General features: G+C 42.1%; 1 protein-coding gene and 1 long non-coding RNA gene across 2 annotated transcripts; one reads left to right on the top strand and one right to left on the bottom strand.

The window, feature by feature from the left end:
- Nucleotides 1-4,430: 4,430 nt before the first annotated feature.
- slc18a2 (solute carrier family 18 member 2) lies at nt 4,431-25,605 on the bottom strand. The gene is made up of 16 exons (XM_064317340.1): nt 25,463-25,605; nt 25,007-25,169; nt 21,487-21,829; nt 17,997-18,055; nt 17,633-17,716; nt 16,997-17,089; nt 16,089-16,178; nt 15,955-15,998; nt 13,284-13,344; nt 12,700-12,795; nt 11,585-11,663; nt 9,802-9,853; nt 8,933-8,996; nt 8,640-8,759; nt 7,618-7,751; nt 4,431-6,436 (listed from the first exon to the last, which is right to left on the bottom strand). The coding sequence occupies exons 2-16, from the start codon at nt 25,137-25,139 to the stop codon at nt 6,329-6,331; spliced, it is 1,560 nt and encodes a 519-aa protein (XP_064173410.1). The 5' UTR covers nt 25,140-25,169; nt 25,463-25,605; the 3' UTR covers nt 4,431-6,328.
- Nucleotides 19,140-21,352, top strand: LOC135244780 (uncharacterized). Its single transcript, XR_010327055.1, has 2 exons — nt 19,140-19,372; nt 21,168-21,352. It is a non-coding gene; the product is annotated as an uncharacterized LOC135244780 (long non-coding RNA).
- Nucleotides 25,606-25,888: the final 283 nt, after the last annotated feature.

Genomic DNA, 25,888 nt, shown 5'->3' with positions numbered 1-25,888 from the left:
CCCCTGTGTTAAGCAGTGTCTAAACATACTTGTGTGTGTGTCAATACATCTCCTGGAAATGGACAGCAAGTCGGTTTATTCAGTGAAATAAATGCAATGTAAACACGGTTTTTCAAGGGTTGGACTTGGCCTCTGCGCTTCTGAAATCTGCGCTGGTTGGATTTGCGGTCTCGCTGCAGCCATGACTCACTGCTCAATTAAATCTGGCTGCAGTGCGTCTTGATTCCAGAAGAATGTTCTCTGTGGGAATTGGTGGACTGCAATTGCCCTCTTTTGTCGAAGCGTAATTCGGTAATTTATCTATTTATTTTTTTCAAAACACGCAAAAAAAAAAAAATCTTTCTCGACATGAGCGTGTTGTGCTGTCCCTGCTAGGTAGCGGGCGAGGTCTCCTCTGGTGGAGTGGGATCATTATCCCGAGCATCTGGCAAATAACAGGAGCCCCGGGGCGAGACGGACGGGATGATTACAGCGCGCCTGTTCCCTCGCGACGAGGTCTCCTGTCACTCCTCCTTCATTATTCGGTCCCTTCGGTAAAACACTTCCGCTCTGTGCAGCTCGCTCTCCAGCCCCTGCCCCCCCCCCCCTGCCCCCGCCCCCCCCACCCGGTTACAGCCCCAAACACCCGCAGCCTGCTCTCAGCCCCTGTTCCAGCCAGCCAGAAAAGGAAGTCGGCCCAGCAGCCCCCCCTCTGCACCCCCCCCTCCCATTTTCAGCCCAAACACGCAGCTCGCTCTCCAGCCCAGAACAAGGAAGTTGAGCGCCCCCCCCCCCCCCATTTTCAGCCCCAAACACACAGCCCGCACCGCCATAGGCTTCCTTCAAATATCCTTATTCAAATCCGCATCCTGTAAAACCGGCTCTTTAGAAACGACCCCCCCAGAAATGCGTGCCGGAAAAGTACAGGAAGTAGTGTTGCAGGGTGTAGTCTTTCAGGACGTAGTTTTAAAACATCTCCTGAAGTTTATAATAATTTTTAAAAAAATCTGTATTCACAGAGAAAGGGGTTGGGGGAGCTGGCAGTCTCTATGGAGATCTTTCTGTGAGCACAGATCTTTCGTAACGGCTTTTAAAGAGGTGATGGAAGGATGAAGATCATATTCGGGGTGCAGGAGCTGACTGTCTGGTTACTATAGAAGATCTGTGATACAGATTACGGGAACACTTGTCGGCTTCCATATGAAATGACTAAATGTTCATTTTATGGCCAAAAAAGTTCAAAGTGGAAAGTGGACTGTGGCCCTGAGATTTGATCACTCACTTTGGTGGATCCTTTGTAATCTAAACTCTCGGTCACATCTCAACTCCTATCAGTCCACTTGCGTATAACACCAACAAACCATGAACATGTTTGTTTAAAATTTAAGTTGCTGTCTTGGAATCAAGCCCGGATGTTTTGCTGATACCTACCTTCACGCACCTACCTAATATTGACCTTTTCACCTTTTATTTGCGTTGTAACAACACAAGTGTAACATATTGCAAACCCTGTCAGACAGGACTTAGTCTGTCTGCAAATAGATGAGCTTTCTCTAAGCAATCCACAATAACAGCACAGCAGTGTACAACATTTATTACTGCAGTTCTCTCTGGTGAAAACTGACATTAAGTACACAAGCATACCCTTACACCTTCACATCCAAACCACTGGTTAATTCATGGAAATATACACAGATTTCTTTTTTTTTTGTTTTGTACAGGTTGGCATATATTTGATATTTGTTTATACACAAACACCAACCAAGGGGCGTACAGAGGAAGGCGCGCATGTGTTTGTGTATGTTATGTCTTTGTTTCTTTTGATACAAAACATATAACTTAAAATATATGAACAATCTCCACAATATATTACAACGTAATTAATAGCAATATAGTCATTGAGAGATCAAAACAAACATCTTAACCTGTAGCTTGCAAATTATACACCCGTCAGGACCAGAAGGGGGGATGGGGGGTGGGGGATTGGGTGTGGACATATTACTGGGCAGGTCAGGGTCTTGATTTTTCAATGAAAGATGGAAAACCAAACAAAAAAAGACAAAGACAGAAGGTATGGTCACATGACCAATGCATGCAATAGCTTCACGGCAGTGTGGTGTGTGCATGGCAGTGGCGCCTGACTGCACAGATAGTCTCGATGCTTAAATGATCACAGACAGGTTTTTATGGTTCTCTGCTCGCCTGGCTGCTCTTTTTAGGTCTCCCTGTGCTCTTGACAAAGAGCGGCAGGGATGGGGAATGGGGGGGGGGGGAGGAGGTGGCAGGGGCTGAGTCAATATTATCTCTGCTCCTGGCTAAGCGAGCATCTCCAAACACGGTCTGTGGAGGAGACCGACAGGGTGCCCTAGCCCTACACGACTGGTTTTGTGAGCTTAATTGTTATCATGTCAAAAATGTGACATCATATACTATGGCTTTATATTTGATATTGTATTCAGTATAATATAAATATTAAATAACAACAGCCAGAATATTTTTAGTAGATTAGACTTTTTGTAAACCGGGTTTATTTTATCTTAAGTTTAAAATGTCATTTCTAAAATATTTAAACATACGCAAAAAATTGATTTTCAATTTTGCAGAGGACCTCATTGGACTCATTCACGGTCCCCAGGTGGTTACCCCCGCTAAATAGCCTCCATATCTCCTGCCTCTCTGTTTCACCTTGACTGAGTTGACCGAGAATTTTAATTATGTCAAATTTCAATCTGACCCATGAAGCGATACACCCTAAGCAGCTCCAACCTTTTTCTTGATGTAGCACCAAGAAATAAAGCTCAGGGGGGGTTTTTTCTTCTTCTAAACTGACATTTATTTATATTGAAAGTGACAATGGCCAATAATGTGATTACCTAGAAACAAAACATCCAAATGAGAGAACCAGCTGCAAATACGTCCCTGTAGTTGTTTGTGGCCATGGCGGACCGACCATTTTACAACTGCAGGCTGTGCATTCTGGCTGACAGGCTAGGGGCGGGGGATTCATTGTATTTCAGTAGAATGAACGGGATCCTTTAAAAAACACGGGTCTGTTACCATTAGCAATGTATAAGTGGATCCCTTTGTAAAAACCATCTTGTGAGGCCCAACAACCAGCATTTGTTGGTGTGAAGAGAGCTGCAATTTGACACCTCACAGAAGAGTCTTGCCACCTCTTTCTGTGAAGCACATAATTTGAGTTCAAATGGGATAGACGCAGCTTAACCAGCTGGACCTATGGGTAATAAAGTGTATGCCAACCATTTATTCGCCCTGCTTTCCCACCTCTAGACATGAGCAGCAAATCAATGTGGGTGAAATTTAGAGGATGCGACATCGTAATAATGTGAAGAGGTCAGAGCCAATCAAAGCAAATGGCCGATGAGCTGAAACTATATTGATAGATATATCGATTGATAGTCTACAGGAAAAAGATAGGCACAAGTTTTCAAGAGTCTTATTTTATCATGAGATCTGCTAGAGGAAAAAATCGATGTTGGAAAGGCAAACATGGTAACATCCTTAACATTACAAGTAAAGATTTGTATTGTATTTAAAATGGTATCTGAGGTCCCTGAAAGATAAGCATTTTCAATTTTTCTCCAATTAAAATCTTCACCCACGCATCCACTACCATACACAACATTTTTTTGAAGGATAAACTGAATTTATGCATGAAAATTAAGCACTTCGATGTCTGCATGTTTTGATTCACTGCACTCTCAGTCCACAGAGCTCAGCAGGAGATGCAACTGCAGCCAAGGGATCTAGCTGCACACATATTCAGGCTCTTGATGATGACATCACTTGCAGTGGCAGATCTTAAGGTGACCATCCACTTCTGAACTCCTCTACACATCCAAAGGTAAATCTCATTTTTTTACATTACAAAGTAATTTTAAATGAAACTATTAGCCATCACCACTGTTTTCCCTTAACCTCCACTGCACGTTCATTTAGACACAGCTTTTCATGGTTTTCAGAAGCTCAATTAATCATTGTTTCCACTGATCTCACAAGATACTCAGTCCAACTACAAAACAACACACACCAGCAAAACCCGCATCATTGCCATACTTCCCTCTAAGAATACACTGGGACCCAGGTGTAATCATACCTGATAATCTGGTTGTAAAGGCAAACAGTATCACATAAATAAGTGTCTATTCTCCAATAGGGTTGCTTAAAGGAAGGTTCTTTCTGCTCATGAAAAACATTGCCTGCTCAAATAGTGTGACAGTCTAAAATGAACCAATGTAAGGTCTCTGGGGCTCTGGAAAGACCCCAGTGATTATTCTCCAAACATCTCACAGAGAGGGACGAATTTGTGCAGAAAAATTGGCAGTTGGCAGCTGCTGCCTTTATGGCCATGCATTTACAATAATCTGTCAATGCTGCAGCATAACTTGAATTCTTAAAAATAAAAAAAGAAAAAAAAAGAAAAACGGCAGTTGAAATACGAGTTAATTTTATTCTTCGGTTGAGTGAACCATGTGACCAGAACACATTTCCAGGTTCAGAAGCAACATCAGAATTCTGGTTTGTACAGTAGCAATTCTCATTCCTAAAAGACTGATGTGCGTAAGACGATCGTGTCACTATGCAATATGGCAAGGCAGGGCGCTGATAACCGATTTTATGTTGACAAACCATAAATTTAATCATGGCTGTAATTTACAAATACATTTTCCTGACACAAATTCACTCTGCCTCTACTAGCACACTTGTAAGAATAAAACTGTGTGGGAATGATGCTATTCTTACAAGCAGGTTGCACTGTATAATGAACACCACATTTGTTAAAGTCAAATAAGCAGGTTTTAAGGTTACATGTCCACCATTTCCAGTCTGGGACATTTTGTTATACCAACATTATCTGACTGTAAAAGACACAACAGAAAAAGTGAGAATGGGAAGTGGTAAACAGTAGATGATATTGTACATCGTACAATATAGACCATAGGTAGTTCAGCTACTTTCTTTACACCACAAAATGGCTTTTGGTCAATTAAAAATAAATAATAAATAAACAATAACATTCAAAATAAAATAATATTAGCAGAAGCATACATAAAGAAATAATTAAGATTCTGTACTTCGTGGCGAAAATGGATTTAAGGTAATCCATTAGTTTTTATTCCTAGGCCACAAAACAGAGAAGATTCAAGAAACAACACACATATCTCCAAGGGAATACAGTCAATACCTGAAAGCTCTAAGGAAAACTGCTGGGACACCATGCACAAGAACAGTCCAAGAACAGTCCGTGGGCCATGCCTAACAAAAACAGTCCACTTATCCTCATCTTTACTAAAACGATATATTTCCCCCCCAACAAAAAGCAATATGATCATATTGCAAAAAACCCCAATGTAGTTCAAATTAATCTTAAAAATTTCTCCTGATTCCAGAAATAATGAAAATTTTTAAGGCCTATTTCATGGTAAGATGTGACATGATTCTTGCCACTTCTTCAGTAATTAAAAATATATATATATCTCAAGTTTTTTCCCCCAACAAACATACTATTTAAATGCATTGTATGATATCCTGTATATATATATATATATATAGTACATTTACATACATTGACCTGTTTTCAACAACATAAAAATCCACAGTGCTTCTACCGTACAACAATAAAACATAAAGCATAAAAGATTACAGTATCGCTCCAATGGTAATCAGCTGACAGGATGGCGTGAATGTGCTCAGTGCTTTCACCGAATGAGCGTAAAGTGCCTGATCAAAAAGGTGGCCCTTTCAAAAGGAACATCAAAGGGAAAAAATGCAGATGGTTGCGGTTTGTTCTCTTTCCAAACACTGGCTTTTTCTTTCTTTCTTTTTTTTTCTTTTTTTTTAAAACCCGTACGATGTGCTTGTTAACCAAAAGCATGACCGAACGCTTCCCGTTTGATTAAGACACCTTTTTAAAAAAAATTTTTTTAAAAAACGCCTCTGCAAACGGGAACCTTCTCCACGTCTCTGCCCCTCTCTTTGTAAGCTTGAACTCGTTCGCGAAGGTTCAGAATGTGGTGACCTTAGGTGCCCCCCTACTGCACGACTGACTACGATGGGCTCTTTTGCGCTTTTCGCGTTTCTCTCCCTTCTGTGGGGGGGGTGGGGGGGGGGGTAAGGCTAGCGGCTTGTGTTGAATGGGCAACGTGAACAACTTTGGTTTACTTCGGTAGTACGACACAGTGACACAACACACGCGGGGGGGGGGGGGGGGGGGTGGAAATGATGCAGAACATTCACACCGAAATGAGTCAATTTTTAAACTTTTCTCCCTTTTTTTTTTTTTTACAAGAAAATAGATACTCTGGAAGGTGACGTACATGTCCCGCGGCTACTCCTCGCTTTCAGTCTCCATTCCATCATCCATCTGGTAGTTCTGAGTGTCCTGTGTGTTGTACGCCCGGGTCTTCACTGGACAGTTGCAGTCCATAAGAATAGCCTGAAGAGACAGGATGTTCCATTACTCCAGAATCAGGGCTCAGCGTAGCAAGTGCGTTAGCGTTCCGAAAAAAAAAAAACATTAAGCCATCATTATATTCAGATGCTCCTGCAGTTTTTATGGCCAGCATTATTAAATGTGTTGTTCTTAACGTTAAGTGTACTGTACATCTCTGGTTATAAGAAAAAATGCAGCTAATTCTAAGATCTCTATCATGTTTATGAACACACATTAAGAGCACTGTTCCGTTGGCATATGAAAATTTTTGTGGTTTCGTCCAAATGCGGTACTTCCTTGAGTATCAATGCCTCAGTGTAGACATAAACAAAATAATAGAATGCTTTCCTCCATGCCCCAAAGAATGGGTAAACACAGGGCTCTTTGTAAGAGTATAGTTTTAAATAAAAACAGGTTATCACATGCCAATCACTCAATGTTTGATGTTCTAATACGTGGTCCAAAATACATATACATATACAAATACATATAGGTTTCTTTCTGTCAGGCCACTCTATAGTTTATTTGACATCCTGTTCAATGAACTGGCGTATTTAGTACTCCTGTTGACTTGAAATGACAGTGGTTCTTCCTCAGAATCCAGTTCATATGAGCCCATGAATCAAATCTCTTATCGGAGTAAAATTACATACTCCTTCAGAGCTGATTAAACAATTGAGGATTTAACTATGTGTTGCCCATCCTGTCCAGACTGACTCAGGAACTGTAACCTTGGAGACAGTAATGGGGTCATTGACTCAACAGCACCATCTGCTATAGCCTTGTGCCTACAAGACACAAGCACTCCATCACAGGACAGCCAAATGGGAGTTCCAGAGAGGCAAATCAATGGTTCTGTTGCACATGTTCTAGAGGCTTGTGGGACTGTGGGAAAAAAAGCTCTTTAAAAAAAAAGAAAAAAAAATCCCTAGGAGAAACCAGAATAAAGCAGAGTTGTCTCCTAGTTTGACTTAGCATAGATTAGGTCAGAGTAATGTTCATTGTGTGAACTGGAATTAATGCATTCATGGCTATGAATAGCTGTACAAAATGAGTATGGTACCTTATGAAACCTGTGTTTTGTAGTTCCAATGATCTTTGGTATGCACTTATTGTACGTCACTTTGGATATAATGTTATAATGTTGCTAGCACAGAAATTTAGAAGAAAATTGTTTTTCTCACCATTTTCTCCTCCTTGCCCGGTGGACTCCGGAGGAAGAAGCAGAGAGGGGCGAAGAGGATGTCCACCACCCCGATTATGGTCATGAGCCAGGGGAAGCCGATGCTCCTGGCGATGGCCCCGCCCGCTGACGGCCCTTTGAACGCGGCGCGGGAGAAACGCGGCACACGTGAGACGGAAAGTGGAAACCACCGCCACGTTCTAAGGGTCCGGTCTTTCCTTTGGCTGGCAGTTAGTACAGTGTATAATCAGATCGGCAGGGTAGTTTAATGGGTAAGGAACTGGTCTTGTCACCTGAAGGTCGCAGGTTCGATTCCCCACTAGGACACTGCCATTGTACCCTTGAGCAAAGTACTTAACCTGCTCTGCTTCAGTTATATATCCAGCTGTATAAATGGATGCAATGTAAATGTTGTGTAAGTCGCTCTGGATAAGAGCGTCTGCTAAATGCCTGTAATGTAATGTTTCCAGTTCCAGTCGTCGCCAGTACTGCATATGGGCTTCCCCGTAACCTTTGAATAATATTATTTTTTTTGTTTGTTACACTGAGAAACAAAATGCTGAGTCATGCCTTTTTGTATATATGTGCAGGTATTGGCCAAAAAGGACACAACAGTATGATGTTACCTAATAGGGCGTTGAGCCATCGCGTGCCAGTGGAAAAGCTTGTCACTGTCATGGCGTAAAATCTGCCAGTGTCTGACATTTTTCCAGGGGAAATGCAGTGGGAAAATGGCTTGCTGCTGCAGGTGAAAAAAGCAGTCTGACTGTCCCATAAATGTGCATCTGGGTCCAGATCTAAGTAACTGAGAAGGCCATGGCATACGAATAACATCATTGGGGGAACGGGGGGGAGGGGGCAGATGAGGACTTCTCCAGTTTCCCAGAAAGCATGTGCCATGTGCATTTCTATGTGGGGGGGGGGGCAACCACCCAACCACACCCCTTCCCCCTCCGGCTACGTCCCTGATGTGCAAATGTTAATAATTTGAATCTGATTTAGCCTAGTTTGTACACCGCTCACCCAAAGCGAAGCCCATACAGAAAGCCACGTCTGCGATGGCGTACACGCTTCCGTAGACCGACACGTGCCGCAGATCCACCAGGTAGCCCATTATCGGCATCATAGACGAATCCACCATGCCTGTTAAAAGAGACCAGGCAAAACATTTTCCCACATTTAGCCACAGACAATCGAAAGTTGTACACCGGAAGGCTGTTTCCTTTCTGTAGCTGTTAAATAAATTACTTCACTGAATTCCCTCTCTTCAGCTTGAACATATTTTTCTGGAGTGCTGAAATGGTGGATTGACTCACCGATGGCAAATCCAACACCAAAATTCGGTACGATCAGTCCGTAGATGTCTTTTGCAAAGGGAACCTATGAAGAAAATATTTTTTACTGAATGCGTACAATCTTTCACATTTACTATAATGAATGAAAATCAGATTGGCATAACTGAATCTTACATGAGATGGATTCATCAAATGTGGATTTGGTTATTAGTAATGACCATCACAATGACCACATTAATAAAGCTTTACATACAGGAGATTTTATATGTAACACAGAAAATAAAAACTGAACCCTTGCTAGAATGCAATTTTTAGATTTTTTTTTTTTTAGGTCTGTCGCTGACCAGCCTGGTACAGTATATCGGGTTGTTGTGTGAAAACTCAAGCCCTTTAAAAATGTTCATTACGACCAAAGGACAAAAGGTGATAAGGCTTGAAATGAAAACATCTGCTTCCTGCTGAAAAGCTTGTTCACGAAGCACAGAGAGCTCCGCGGACAGAGATACTCTAGGTGCTTGGGTTCTACCCAGATTGAGATTGAGGCCTTTGCTTCGTATAAAAACATATACGTCCTGTAGCTATAAGCCACAGATAACTAAGTACTCCCTTAGGCCCTGTGGCCACCGCAGCGCAGACATATTGTCCCCATAATGTAGGTTTATCGTCACAGACGTGTGTGTGTCCCTATAATGTAGGTTTATCGTCACAAACGTGTGTGTGTGTGTGTGTATTTGCAGTGCTTACATTGTGTGTGTCCCTATAATGTAGGTTTATCGTCACAGACGTGTGTGTGTGTCCCTATAATGTAGGTTTATCGTCACAGACGTGTGTGTGTGTGTGTGTGTGTGTGTGTGTGTGTGTGTGTGTGTGTGTGTATTTGTGGCACTTACGCAGAGAATGCTTATCCCCACAAGAAGCATGCCGATCAGGGAGCACAGCCATCTGTGGGGGGGGCGGGGGGGAGGGGGGGGGGAAGAAGAGCCCCTGTGAGAGACTGCCAAAGACAACAAAATGGCTGACAGGAATCAACCCCGTTTTTGTACTCTGTGGGCTGAAATAGACCGGGGTCAACACGCAGATTTATTACAACAATAAACTCCGAAGGAAGGAGAGAAAAAAAAAAAAGAAAAAGGAGAGGAGGAGACCGTGGTCTAAACTCAATGTGATTAAAGCTGGAGATTTCTTTCTCCAGGCAAGCTTTGGGGTTCTGAGCAGCAGGCTGTTTTATTAAATGAGAAAAAATAATGATGTAAAATCAGCAAATCTGGAGGTCATATTTTTTTTTTGAGATACGCAAGACTGTGGGGAAATGACAGACCACTGCTAAACAAAATAAACAGGACATCTGTCACTTTTGGTTTTTGAAGAAGATAAGATTAGAATTACCATGGGCCATTAGTCAATCCAAGAATGATATACTACACCCTTCACTAGGTAACAAATGTGTGTCCTCAGTGTTGTTTTTCTCCTGTTTCTTACACATTCGCGTCATTTCCTGAGCTACCTGAACTTATCCGACCCAAAAAACAAAAAGTGCTTGCCAGAGATTACTTTATGATATTTACTTTGTTTTGTTTTGCTGCTGCAGCTGAAGCATGTGCTCCTCTGATACACTCAGGGCGTCATAGCTCAGGAGGTAAGACCGATTGTCTGGCAGTCGGAGGGTTGCCGGTTCAAACCCCACCCTGGGCATGTCGAAGTGTCCTTGAGCAAGGCACCTAACCCCTAACCCCTAACTGCTCTGGCGAATGAGAGGCATCAATTGTAAAGCGCTTTGGATAAAAGCGCTATATAAATGCAGTCCATTTACCATTTACACTCATTCACAAACCACTGGGTACTTTCCACACAAAGGGAGAGCCATTTTGAGCGTTGATTTGGGAAGAGGTGCATCTCTCAGCACTGAAGGGTGTTAACAGATAGGAGCCTGTTGACTGGCCGGGAGCTGCATATGTAGGCAGCCATAACACACAAAAAACTGGGCGGAAGTGTAGTATAATGGGTAAGGAATTGGTCTTGTAACCTAAAGGCCATAGGTTCGAGTCCCCGCTAGGACACTGCCGTTGTAAGAAGGTAATTAACCTGCGTTGCTTCAGCATACTGTATATCCAGCTGTATAAATAGATGCAATGGATAAGAGTGTCTGCTAAATGCCTGTGATGTAGTGTAATGTAAACTCTGTTCTACTCTATCCCAGTCACAGACAGCCCATAGTGTCACACTTCTGGCTAATGACACAGCCCAGACTGCAGTACTAACGCCATTTCTAGCCTGTAAGACGTAGCCTGTGTTTGTGGAATGCGCCTTTACCGACTGAACCACTTGGGAATCGCCTTGTTTTTGTTTGTGACTGTGAGCACCCAGGGTACGGGAAGTACTTGTTTCTAACTCGAGGGGGGGGGGCTGAATTTCGCTCGATGCAGACCCAAAATTATCCGCAGGTTCGATAGAACGGTGCCTCCAGAGCTGGGTGTGTGTGCGTGGCTCTGCAGCAAATATTACAGGTTTTTTTTTTTTTTCCTTCTCAAAAATAAGGACACACGTGGCGAAGAAAACAACAAAGAAATTTCATTTGATACCGCTCAACAGGCAGCCGGAAACGGACAAGCCGAGGCATGATTAAAAAAAATAAATAAAAAAAAAAAAAAAAAAAAGAGTAATTTCCCCCCTTACCTTCCCATCTTGTGTGCGAGAACGCCGAAGATGTTGGTTCCAATAAGGTAGGAGACGCTGGCGGGCACAAAGGCGACGCCTGACGGGGGAGGGAAGAGGGAGGGGAGGGGTGAGATAAGCGCGTCCGTTATCGGTTCCCGATCGCGGGGGTTGCTATGCGCCCGCGAGCGGCGGTAATGAAGGCTCTGAGCGAAAGCCGCGCCGCTCTCGCGACGCCGCTGACACCCTCATATCCGGCTCGCTTCTGATCCCTCGCCGCCCGCATAATCAGCCCCTCTCGCAGCCCTCCCTCCCTCGCGGTTTAGACCATCGTCTTCATCGTCTGTCGGGGGGCATCAGGGAGAAAAACGGCGGCGCGTTGGGCCTGCACTCCCCAGAACCGAGAACGCCGTCGAGAACTTTGTCAAAACAACCCCGAAAATGTAAATTTACTGGCATATTGTGTTACATTTTTCATTTGCTTATTTTCAGATGGAAATTTTGTCCCAGACTCCACCTAGATACAGCCCTTTATTCTTGTTGTTTTCTGCAGTGAAACATTTTTTTGTCCAAATTTGTCATCGGTTGAATTTATTTCAGAGACTCTAAATCCGTTTTGGACTGTAAACGTTGCAGTTCCGTTGAATTTGGGCCTTAGCCTCACCGCTAGAGAGCACACAGCGCTCCACAAGTGGCCCATTTTTAAAAATCAGTGCTACAGTGGGCAGCTAACAGTTGGACAAGGTCAGGCAGTCGAGATAAGAATTGGCTGTTAAAAGAAGGAAAAATAGTGATTTGTCCTGCTATTAGTGGACCACTGTAGTGCCGATTTACATTATACTGGTGTGCAGTCTGACAGCTGCTCGCTCGATGGGTTGCACTGGGTTGCAATTTTATGTTAAGCATTTAAATGCCTGGGTAACACAGGTGTTACTTTTAGTTGCTGTAATGCTGTAGGTTTCATTGGATGTAAAATGTCAATAATCTGTACTATAATTTGGCTAACTATACCTGATTTTAGTGTGTGTGTGTGTATGTGTGTCTTTTTTCACTTTTAAAATATCAAGCTGGTGAATGCTGTTCTGTGCCATTTGGGGGCGAGAAAACAAGAAACAAACAAGAAAATTTCTAAATACCTAGCTGCCATTTTCTTGAGCACATAGTCTCCATCATCCAGATTGGCAGGGCGGGCTCCAGCATGGCTATTGCCATGTTTGCAAAGCAAATGGACCCTGGAAAAGACAGGTGATTGAAGGTAAGTGGGCCTGGTCTTTAACTGCCATCTTCAGAACTCTTCTACTTTTGTCGCCTTTTTTGTGGAAAATAATACCCCTCATATCATCCCCCCACTTGTCTGAGGCTGATAATTGAGCCTGTGGGCTTGCTAATTAACAAAACAGGTGTCTTTCAGTGCTTTAATGTGTTCTGACATGGGGAAGGGGGGGGGGGGGATGGGTTCAATGTGCCCTTTTCAATAGCACAGGCTCTTCCCATAATATTCACCTCTTCACTACATTTGGCAACAGTCACACGACATGTTGATGTTTCTTCCTTTCAACCACCAACAGAGCACTATATTAATTTAGCCAATTTCATGAATAAATAAATAAATGAATGAATCCTTCTTTATTCAATGCTGAAACTTTACAATTACGACAGTAACAGTTCTGTTCTCCAGGCATTAGCAGTGCTGTCTGTCTGCCCTGCTTCGTTTTCTTACCTGCAGCGATGAGTATATAAGGATCTTTCATGAGTGTCAACAGCGAAGTCCCTTTCTGACTCTGTCACACAAGAAGCAGAAAGCAGAATTTAATGTCACAGGTCCTGGGAATGCACTGATATGGCAATATAGCCAGAAGCCCTTCGAGTTTCTACAAATATTGTTCTACCTTTTTTTTTCTCCAGATGTCTAGATGTGTATACTTAGCTTCTCTGACCGGCACAAAACCAGCAGTACTGTGTTTATCTTATATTGTCAGGTCATGCCTTTTTTGGTTGCTGTGTAGGATGAGCCTGCGATTGCTACTTCCCACCCATGATGAAAGCACTGTACTCACTGCTGTCTTTAGATCTTAGGCTCGCTGTTTTAGGGTTCATCCCGCGTGATTTTTAAAACAAATATTTTCTTTTTATGCCATTTGCCTTAACTGATGGCGGCTTCATACAGGCTGTGAGCATCCTGCCATCTTGTACCATTAACATTACGACTGGGAAATCATAGCGCTAACTCCATATTCTGGGGGAGTCTCCTTGCCTTTCAACAAGATTCTTAAAAAAAGAGGTCCTTCAACTGTTATCCTGCTGTGAACCATCACCTAACGACCACAGATTACCAGCACCTCACTAATTAGAGCATTAGTGCTTTCCTGCTGAACTGTCTTTCTGTTGTTTGTATACAGTATAAAAACCTTCTCTTATACCTTCTCCTACCAGTGAGCGTCAACCTTCGGCAAAGCACGATTCCCCAGAGCAACGTTTTGTCAATCTTTTCCAGCACCTTACGGCGTGTACATTTTAGCTCATTTTAAGAGTTCGGGATCTCAGCTATGTGGGCATCAGACACGATTTTCCACTGCGTCTGATTCCATCGATGTCTGTGTGTGATGGGGAAAAAAGTCACAATGGGCAGGAGAGTCACCGCGATGCGATTAGTCTCATAAATCCTGTCTCCTGCTTCAGTGCTCTCACTTCCCCTCCGTGATAATTGATAGGCATCAGTCCCATCGATCAAAGTCAGATCAGATCTGGCCCAGAATCCTTAGCTTCCTGCGGCAGGCTAAACGAGCACATTTTTATTCAAAGAACCGGGAGCGGAGAATGTCACTGCTACCAAACCATAGGTCACCATAAACCTATGTTATACCCTGTTCAGCTTCCATGTGGATGAAAGGCATGGCTTATTTTTGCTAAATTCTCATCATTCCTTGAATCCTGTTAATTGTAACTTGCCCCCAGTTTGTATGCTAGGGGGACATTTGTGCTATCTTCGCTTAAAGCGATTCTCCAGAAAAACAAATGCAACGCTTAAGCCTTTGAAGACTAGATTTTTGGAATGTTTCAGAATTCTAAGTCAGTGTTCTAGAACCCCATTTCTTTCAATTACAAGTAATGATTGTTACATCAGCGTTAAGAACATTCCATGTTCAGCTCAGAACATTTCAATCACATGTTTGTGATCTTGCACCTTAAAAGGTTAAGTTAAAGAGCCAAATGTTGTACACGTACTGGGGGGGGGGGGGCAAAGGGGAAATTTCCCCCGAGGATATGTATCATTGAAAAGCCTCTCCCAGAACTCAAATGCTGTATATTTACAATAAGGAGTACTTTCAGCCCAAAAACAAACCGACCAGCTTTCTGGCGGCAGTGTAGTATAATGGGTAAGGAACTGGTCTTGTAACCTAAAGCTCACAGGTTCGATTCCTGAGAAGGACACTGTCGTTGTACCCTTGAGCAAGATACTTAACCTGCATTGCTTCAGTATATATCCAGTTGTATAAATGGATGCAATATAAATGCTATGTAATAGATGTGTAAGTCGCTCTGGATAAAATCATCTGCTAAATGCCTATAATGTAATGTAATGCTTTCACTGAATGCTTTCACAAATAACCACAGAAAAACAAAACGGAACAATAACTGTTCAATGTAAAGGTCTCATTCTTAGACACTGCAGGAGCTGAAGACAGGTTTGGTTGATGTATTCACCACAGAATACATGCAAACGTGAGATCACTGTCTGAGGAAATCCACCCTGGAGCCAATTCATGAGGTAAAAAAAGTGATAAACAAAAAGGAGGTGAGCAACCTATATTATGTGAAACAAGAATACCGTATGCATATACATATTTATTTTATGTTAGTTCTACTGTCTGTCATGAGTTGAACAGGTTTACAATGAAATGTGTTTTATTTATTCAGGTTCATAATAATACTCCAGTATTATTTTATTACTTATTTTATTACATAAAATGTTGTTAAATGTCTATGCAGAGTGTGTAAGGAATGGACAGGTAGTCATGCAGTGTGGCCAGCTTTCTGTCTGTGATAATGAATCAAATAATTATGCCCTGAAAAGTTTTCCCAGCATGCACCATGTACTGTAGCCCATCCTTCCATGCATTGCATGGACCACACCTGCTTTGATTTGCTATCAGGCCAAAACATGTCTGAATCGCAAAGAATGGTACAAGCACACCACACTTTCCAGCTTTTCATCTAGACAAAATGGAGATCCCAGTATCGGAAAATCTGAAAATTGGTCATTATTGTAATTGGAATGCAGGTCAACGAGAGCTGTGAACACAGTTAAACAGCTCTGTCCATTTTTAGGCTTGGAGCACGTGCGTGATTTTGGTGTTTTGCAGTTTGATTGCAATGACGGCGAAATTCACCTCCGGTTCCACTTTTGAGGGCTGGAGAATAAACAGTTGGAGGGCTGTGGAAAGAGAGAGAAGAATAAATTGGTGACATAATAATTAAAAACAAAAACAAAACGGAGTATCTTGCTTCGACGCACAGTGCTCACCTCCATCTAACAGAGCCAGCACCGCTAAGATGAGGAACGGAGCCGTCTTCCCCACAAACTCATACATCACACTTCCGAAAGGGGGTCCGACTGTGGAGGAGCGCAGGGAGATGGTCAGTGTGGGCTTGCATCCTGAGATCCTATCCTGCCTGTCGCTGCAGGGTCTGGAGCGGGGATTTTCCCAAATTCAATCCTCGAGGACCCCTGTGTGTGCTCTATTTCAGTGGCAACCAACCCTGTTCCTGGAGATCTACCATCCTTTGGGTTTTCATTTCAACCCCTAAATTGGGTCACCTGGCTCTACTAATTAGTGGCTCAACAAGATATCTAGCTGTTGAATGAGGTGTGCTTTGTTAGGGTTGGAATGAAAACCTATAGGATGGTAGATTTCCAGGAACAGAGTTGGTTAGCACTGCTGTATTTTGTTCCAACCATCTTTTGATTAATAATCTGCTGACTAATGAAGGTTGTTGAACATATCTTTTCCCATGATTTCTTCTTAAACAGATTTTAACACAGTGAACGTTTGGCTCATAACAGTTTTCTTTGTCTGAGTTCTTTGTCTGATTTCTTGCCTTTGTCTAATTTCAGAGCTGGAGGTCTATCAATAAATCAATTTAAATGTGACCTCTTTCAAAGGGAAATATTTACCACAGTAACTTGCAGAAAATGAAAGCATTAGTTGTCTGAAAACAAGGAACGAGTCTTGTAACCCAAAGGTCACAGGTTTGACTCCCAGGTAGGACACTGACATTATACCCTTCAGCAAGGTATCTAACCTGCATTGCTTCAGTATATATCCAGCTGTATAAATGGATGCAATGTAAAATGCTACGTAAAAGTTGTGTAAGTCGCTCTGAATGAGAGCATATGCTAAATGCCTGTAATGTACTGTACTGTATACAGACCCAGCACCCCCATTGCCATTCCTCCCAGTGCTATCCCAATGGCGTTCCCTCTCTCCTCGTCATCCGTGTAGACACTGGCCAGCATTCCCATCCCTCAAATGTGAAAAAAGGAAGAGTGCATTTGATTAATTTTACTAAATGCCAGACTTGGTCTTTTAGAAGTCTGTACTGTTTCCTGGTTCCTTTAAAAAAAAAAAAAAAAAAACTGTGGGCAGTCAAGCTTTTACAATTATCATGCAACTTGTCCTCTAGTTCCAGAATAACACTGGCACTATCAATACTAGCTGGGATAACAGACAACAGGCTTTGCATTCAGGTACAAAATGGCCTCTGTGCTTCACCCAGCTGGATTCGGCACCTCAGGGGCAGCTGAGGTGAATCACCACTTTCCCCGACCCTTCGCCGTAAGCGCTCGACATGAAAGGTACGACAAAAATGCAATTCCTCCTCCTGCCTGCTCATCAAAACCTTATTCTGGAGCAGTGGGACCCCAAAAACTAACAGGGGTCCAAGAGTATTGCTACAGGAGAAGACTGTGAACTGGGTTACTAAATAATGTGAGCATAGAAATGCCTTGGAAAAAAAAAAATAAAATAAAAAAAAGCTTGTATTGAAAAATAATGACAAAGACTTTACCAGCAACAGAGGAACAGGAGGACCCAACGCCCTGAAGAGATCGAGCCAGAAACAGCAGGCTGTAGCTCTTTGAGAAAGCGAACACTTGATAATGACCATAGATGAAGACAAAGAGAATACCCTAATCATGAAAAGAAACTAGCAATCTTGCACAACAATCTCAATGAGTATTACTGGGTATTGCTGAATTATTACATGATTTATCTTTTATATTATTCACTTATTTATCAGGTACATTTGGCTGGCAACTCACATCATCCGTTTATACTGAAGCAGGTTAAGTACTCAACATCAGCAAAAATATATATATTCCATAAATTTGATCCCACCAACGTATGATCCCACTGGGTAGAGTGATACTTACTCAGGGTGGAAAGAAACATGATGCAGAAGCCGGCAAACATTGGAATCTGGTATCCTATTCTGCAAAGACACATAATCAATTTGTCTGAGGTATGCCTCGTTGATATAACTGCAATTAAACAACTGACATTCTAGAAGGGACTAAGACCAAGGTAGCAAACGAAAACAATGACCTGCTTTTCTAACCTGTTGTTTTACACATTTGTAGCACCAGAAACAAGTCTGGTCATGTGACACACACGGGAAACCTCAGATCTATTACGATGATTGGCAAATTTGTAACATCAGAATGCTGTATGGTCACAATTCTGAAAAACGCTGCAGATGAGAACAATAGTACATAGACAGAAAACAAAAATGAACAAATGCTAACAAATAACAAGCAGGATGAAAGGAGAAAATATAGGCTATCCAACGCCACTGGCAGACAAAGCGTTACTTCAGAGAGATGACAGTCTGTTCCAGATGCTGGACATGCATCAATTACTTCGCCTTTGCTTTCTCAGGAGCAAGGTGACTCACAAAAGATAATGGAATTCCAATATTCGCTTCAATTACTGATTTTTGAGATGACCCGTTTGAAGCAGTAAAATGCTTGGCCAGAGAATCTTTGAAAGCTGTATTATGTTAAATTGGAGCACATCATACACTCTGCTGCTTGGTCTGCCCGTCTGTGTGTATCATGTTGTTTTGGGACTTCCATTTATGAAAGATGAAAAATTAAAGTTAAAAGAACGTTAGAAGATGATACAGTGGGCAGTACGACGACAAATTGTGGTATTGATTAGTGAAAGACAGAATTAAACACATTTAATTCAATTTATGTCGTTATTTATGTTCAATATGGGGCCATCTAAAAATTCTGCCATCCTACAATCTTCTTGCATACGAAGCAAGCACACAATTTGGCATACAATTCCCCAACACAACAGAGAGATCATTTACAGATAAACACCATTCATAAAGACTTATTAAATAACTACGGGAGCTTGAGGAAAGAAACCCTGTAGGCCTACACCTAAGCCTTCTGTGTGTCTTCGAGAAATCAGGATGACAATAACAATAACGTTATTTAATACAACATTTAATACAACAATGCATTGCAGCCGGAAGTGCATTTTCCCTTAGAATAGTATGCGGGGTTAACTTGAACGCGAATTGACTTGTTTGGCGGGTGCCTGTTAACTATCTAAAAAACGTGCGAAACTGGAGTGTCCCACAGATACAGTTCCGTAGCTGGACCACACGGAGCTTATGGCTTGGCTGAGGCTACGGAAAAAGCGTGGACATTAACAGCCGCTAACGTTTGAACTAGAGTTTTGCAGCTTCTCCGAAGCGACAACAACTCACTGGCTTGGCATTGACGACCCAAAGCAGGTGATTTTAAATGGGTATGGGTAACCAACCGTTTTGTTGCCTGTGACTTATTTTTACTTTCAATTAATTGAATTCGACGTAGATATCTCAATAGTTTGGTAGGCAACCAACCAAACAAATCATGTTTGCAAGCAAGCCGGTTCATTACATTAGCCAGCTAAATCTAACGTTACTAAATGGCTAGCAATTCAGCGAAAGCTACGTGTAGCTAACATGTTGAAACGTTTCATTTGAAAATATCATGTCTTAAATTCAACCGTTCATTGGCTGTCAGCTTTTTGAAATGGCTAGTTAGATAGCCAGCTGACCTAATAAACGATGAGACCAGTAGCAGCAATCTGACAGGGTTTAGTAGCGGTATAGGAGAGTGTCTGGCTAACACGAGATAATTGTAGCCTATCTGTTGGACACGTTGATAGTTAAGGCTACCACAAATAACGTTCGAGTCCTTCAAAAAGTAACTTTCAGTTTCAAACAAATATGGAGCGTGCTTTGTTGCATACATTTATTAGACAACCGCAGTGTAAACACCGGCCTTGTTGGGTGTAGGTAGTTGTAATGAACTTGTGAGTTGTCACATCACAGTTGGCGAGGTGCCCAAAGTGTACACAAACATTGTATGAGTGTTATGTATATTACACAGTTAAAACCTCTGCAAACAAAAAGTACGCTTGAACGTCCTTCAAAGTACGCCAAAGTCAAATTTATGAAACCCTTATCAATGTGTGAAGGAATGAAGGCCTGTTGTTCATTCTGGCTAATGAGCAGTTTAAATGTATATAAAAACATTCGTTTAGTCCCCCTTCATTTAAAACACAGCACATGTTTCTAGTGCATGTGACCTCATGCAGTCAGAAGGATTTATAGACTTCATTCACTAGACAAGTTCACAGATGCAGCTTTCCAATCAATACTTGTTTCTTTGTGGCGTTTCATAGAACGCAGTAGAAATTAGATTCAGGGTCATCCTCGAGTATGTTTATTCTGTGATGTAGCACATAGCAGAGGTCTGGTCTTTATAGCTGGTGAGTCTACCACAGCAGACTTCATAGAACGCTTCTGGAAACCTTCCAAAGCCTCCACTGTTGACTCAATTTGTACAGACTGTACATGGACTGCCCTGGTATTAATCTGATCTCGTATCCAATGCTGTTTACTGACCACTGCATTTTTTGATCTTATCTGACAAGCACTTCAGGTTATGAATTTACAATTCAGTATTGTCTAGTTTCCTGTCTGTCTGAAGGGTTTTTTTAAGGGTAGATCTTCTGAGACACAAACCTGAGTTAGATAGAGATTAGGTCAACCAAGCGGTATGAACCTGGATGCAGCAGAAACAATTGCTCTGTTTCAAACTCCTCATTATACAAAACACTGTTTATTTTTTTTTAACTAATTTTATTTAGTATCAAAATAATACATTCATCACATACAATCACACTGTTTATTTTTGTTATCACACTTTCTATTAATTTAAAAATAAAAAAAACAACTGTAAATACACCCCCCCTCTATAACTGTGTGCTTTGTCCATCTAAAATCAGAGCCAGCATCAAGCTTCCAAAGGGGAATCAAAACCAGTGGTATGTAACGATAATTTAACAAGAACAAAGGTACCTTTATACATACAAAACATCTGTCTTAATAATGCGTGTGCAGTTTCAGTTGAGCTGGGTGGTTTGAAACCACCTGCATGTCAGCAAACAGCTGCTCTCTTCCTGTTAATGTTCTTGACATGGAAAGGATCATCGCTAGCTTGCTTTGAACAGGCACTTCACCCTGTGTATCCTTTTAGCTCCTTTCTAGTGTAGCCCTAGCAGCCCAGCTGTAGCACACACAGTCCTCGCCAACAACGGCCGATTTACACCCTACAGACCGGACCGTACTGCACCAATCGCAAACGAGGCGTATCTCACTGACAACAGTTCGCTATATAGTCGTCGGTGCTGGGCACACATGCTGACAAAGTTAAAAAAACAATTAAGTGTGAATATTTTTTTTCCGAAAGACGCGGCGAATCGCTTTGCAAGTCATCCCACATTTGACCTCGTACAGTGAGGTCACGAAAACTCAAGGCCCACACCCGCTGAGGTCAAAAGGAGTTCGCCACCCACCTGTTGGTAAGGGGCCCGATGAAGGGGTTCGTTATCAGCTGCACGGTGGCTTTGGACGCGAACAGCAGCCCCACCTTCACGTTTTCGTTCAGGAGTTTTTTGTCCCCTTCGTGGCAGTCCGAGTCGGGCGCGGTGCCGTTCGTGGGCGCGGCGGGAGAGGTGGGCAACGGCGGCATCGCCGTGGTGAACGCGGCGCCGGCGCCGGCGGTCACCCTCGTGGAGTTGTCGTAGAGCGACACGATGGTCTGGAACGTTCCGGACGGCGTCTGCGGAGAGACGGTGTAGTTCGGGGCCGTGGCCTCCTGGTTGTCGGCCGTGTATAGGTAACTTGGAATGATGGGCACTGGTGAAGAGGTCAGAGTCACAAATTAGTGGAGAAAAAGCAGCGTAGGGGGGCGGCAGTGCAGTGTAATGGCTAAGGGGTTGGTCTTGTAACCGAAAGGTCGCAGGTTCGATTCCCTGGTAGGACACTGCCATTGTACCCTTGAGCATGGTGCTTAACCTGCATTGCTCCAGTATATACCCCGCTGTATAATTGGATGCAATGTAAGTCACTCTGGATAAGAGCGTCTGCTAAATGCCTGTAATGTCATGGAAAGCACAGCAATGGGGGCTACACATTCACACTGGTCATGGAACCAATTTGACAGTGCCTTTACAAATATTCATGTATTACTATTACATTTTTACTGAGTATTCCGTTGATTGGCTATTATTACCATTATTTTTCAACCCTAGTTTTTTTTTTTTTTGCCAAACTTTGATTGCCCAAAATTATATTTGTTCCTGTGTCACTTGGCTGTGTCCATTTGTAGACTGTGTAGCATGTGGGATGGATGCTACAAGATAAGCCTCCCGACAGCGTGCTAAGACTTTCTGCAAATATTGGCATAGGTGCTATGCCAACACATTTTATTATAGGCAATCGTGCCACATCTGTGAAATGGAACAGGGATTACACTTTATGCACACTTGCGAAACTTTTATCCAGACTTAAGGCCAGGTATTTTCTCTGGGCTTGTAACCATATAGTTTTAATAAAATAAAAGAATTAAGTAATTAACCACAGGTTAATACTAGAATGTTAACACACTAGACTTTTAAACAAGTGCTTCAATTTTGTGTGCTTATGTGGACTGTTTCTTACACTGTTGAACAATTGGTTAAAAATAGATTTTTTTGAAAGAACTTTTCATTCAGATCAATTCGCAACATTTAACACTGGAAAATGGGCATTCTCATCAAGTGATACTTTATTTTCCCATTGAGTTTTTGACTGCTATTTCCATGCTTAAAAAAAACAAAAAAAACAATCTGAATACACAGTACAAAATTTGTCTATACGCACCACACATCAAACGAGCAGTGTTTTGTAATGGAGATAAATGCTTTGTAATCGTTTTATCAGACCGCACGTGGTAACTCCACCCTTGAGAGACAAACAGCACACCTAGATGAGCAGCAAAAGCAGTCCACACCAAAAACGTGTCAAAGCACGGGTTTGTGTCTACAGTCATTCCCCTGGACTACAACACTAGAACATTACGCTAGAAACTGTGGCTAAGACTTGGGCTCGATGTGTGTGTTCCACCCAGGAGTCCCTGCAAACAGGTTGTCCTGAGTAAATCCCTGTGCTGTATAAATCCAGCACCTGGATTATCAAAGCAACAGCACACATTCTTGCGGTAATTCCCTGAATGTGAGTTCATGAACGTTTTACCTTTTTTAGTACACACAATTGAAAGTGAAAATGTTAATATTTAATGCCAGTAATATAAACATTTGTTTACATTTCAACAACATATGCTGTAACTGCTACATAATGCTTGAAGTCGGCTAGGATTCTATAGTAGTTGCCCTATATGCAGAGATCAAATCCATGTACTTTACACAGTCAAACAACCATGTTACATCGTCAGGCTAAACATATGTCGGCAAGTTGTGACGGAAAAACAAACTGTATGCATGCCAAGAACCCAACCTCTGTTGGACATAGTCTGAGTGCCTCGGTCTTAAAAAAAAAAAAGTGTGTTAGTGCTTGAATCACTCTAGGTGGGCCGGCCCATTTTTCTGCCTAATTTCTGCCTGACACGGGCTTTAATCCAGTACACAACAGACGACACCTCCGTCTCGTTCAGAGCGCAATCATTGCCACTTATTGCGGCGCCAAAGGCCGTCGGATTGGCACACGTCACTGTCACGATTAATCTGACATAAAGTGAGACTTATCGAGGGCAGCGGACCCCGACGCTTGCAGAGAAAAATCGTGGTGGTGGTTCGTTCAAAACGCAAATGAATTGGGACAAAACCCCCAGAAGGAACGCAGTGAGGCAGATATACAGGACTAGGAAATCCAATATCCTTCAAATCCTTGGCAGGTGGTGAAACGCGGCTCTTCAGAAAAGATCAATAAGCTTTCGTTAACCTGAAATTTGTGTCCGTATTTCCCTTTTCTAGTAAAATTAAGTGCCGTTGATGCCTCGTGCAAAGTTGAGTAGCCTAATCAGCTCATGAAAATATACCTTTCTGTTCATACAGAAAATAATAATAGAGTTTTTATTCATCGGTATCAGATAAATGGGCTATTGACATGCAATTCAGCAAACAGACCATGCACAATATGTCTGTAATAAAACGAAATCGATTATTTCAGGTCATACCTAATTCATTTGACAGATTCTCGATTTAACACCAGATACTGTTCGCTTGCATGTTACAATAGCATTAATTGTGAACATGCAGAAAAGGTTTAACTAGATTTTCTTTTAAAAATGCTTTTAGACATCTTAACGCACAGCTTACTTGCATGCCACATTTGACACTGAAGGGGCATTACTGAAGACGTAATATTACTTTTATTATTTGAAATTACGTTAAGATATCTACTTTGTGTTGAGCTGAATTGGTTTTAAGGGAGCCGGTAGTCTACAGTGTAACGACTATAAATGATTTATGTCGCGCATTCAGTTCTAGAATTAATACATTCGTTATTACAGCATAATAAACTTCTGAAGTATTTTTTTCGCCAATGTACGTAAATGTAGTCTGACTTTGCGATAAGACTAGCAGGGATTCTTAAATTAAATAGAAACACCACGAGTAAAGGCAACGTTTGCTGCTGCATCTTCCCCCCTCTCTCTCACATACACACACACGCAAACCCCCCACAATACCTCAGGTTAAAAATTACGAATTATTTTAACGCGAAGTTATAATTTCTTCAGACGCCGTACAAATTAAGTAGTATAGTGTCGCTAGTTTTAACCCTCAGTTGCATCTGGTGTTGTGAAAAGTTTGCAGTCAGCCAAGATTTTACATTATGGTAAACTCTGAGAATGTATGAGAAAATTAAAAAATAAAACTTTTACATGCGTATTTTCCACTTTTATGGCCGTTATGTTTTTTTTTTTTTCATAATTCGAAAGTTACGTTGATGCAAAGGTAAGGAACACAGAACAGTACAGTTGAATATGTAACAGGTGCACGTGCATATTCCGGCGGTTTGCCGATCGGTACCTACCGACTACGGTGAGCAGCATGTTATCCAACAGCAAAGCGATGAAAACGATCAGCAGAATCAACTTCCTGGATTGTCTTTCTTCTCTTAACCATCTCAGTAAACTAAAATCTCGTAGCCTGTCTAGTCCTCCCATTTTACAGCCCGAAGAGGAGAGAGATTCGCCCTGGAATGAAAGGGAACTCGTTAGCTGCAGACCAAGGCTACAGGGTGAAGAACGCATCAAGTCAGGTAGCCTATAGCAAGAAACTTTGTATTATATTTTACTGCGTTACATATTTTAAAAAAGTCAGATTAGCTTTAAGAATTGACCCCCCTTTCAGAAATATATTCAGGGTCCTAGGGTTTGCACCCAGCAATGAAATCTGCATCTTGACAAGGAAAATGTCAGAAGCTGTGCCTGAACATTAAGAAAAGCAACCACAAAGTTCAAAGATGCACACATTCATAAAATCTTACCTTATACGCGCATTAGAAAAATCCCTATGCAATTGCAACGTGAAGAAAGGGACGTCGAACATGGGGAGGTTTGGTTACTTGACTTATCCCTGACGTCACGAAACCCTATCAGTCACGAGCATCATCGGCAGCGCCAGCGGAACTCAGCTGCAGCCGAGTATTAACGGAGACAAGTTGCTTCCTACAGATGACCGGCTCCAAAAACCTCCGGTTTGGCGTTTGACATCATAATACGTGTAAAACACAATTTCCTGAACTGCATTTGAAAGGGGGATCAATGCACAATCTCAACTAAATTGATTTATGCTGTAAAGTCATGTGGCACGCGCACGGTTGCCTGCAGGATGTAAATTTTGTCTGTTATTTTCTAATATTAAGCAAATCAGTGGATTCGAAATTAGGCACAAAACAAAGATTATGTAAAAG

Source organism: Anguilla rostrata, chromosome 18 (genome assembly GCF_018555375.3).
Source record: "Anguilla rostrata isolate EN2019 chromosome 18, ASM1855537v3, whole genome shotgun sequence".
In the NCBI taxonomy this organism is placed as follows: Eukaryota; Metazoa; Chordata; class Actinopteri; order Anguilliformes; family Anguillidae; genus Anguilla; species Anguilla rostrata.
The sequence above is the reverse complement of the archived record's forward strand: the minus strand, read 5'-3'. Positions and strand labels throughout refer to the sequence as shown.

Excerpts from the sequence above, each read along its gene's own strand:
- slc18a2 (XM_064317340.1), bottom strand. The coding sequence starts at position 25,139 with ATGGGAGGACTAGACAGGCTACGAGATTTTAGTTTACTGAGATGGTTA. Across the intron at positions 8,760-8,932 it reads TGGTGTTGGATTTGCCATCG|GCATGGTGGATTCGTCTATG; the intron begins GTGAGTCAATCC and ends CTCTTTTAACAG. Across the intron at positions 6,437-7,617 it reads CGGGCAAGGAGGAGAAAATG|GCTATTCTTATGGACTGCAA; the intron begins GTGAGAAAAACA and ends CTGTCTCTTCAG.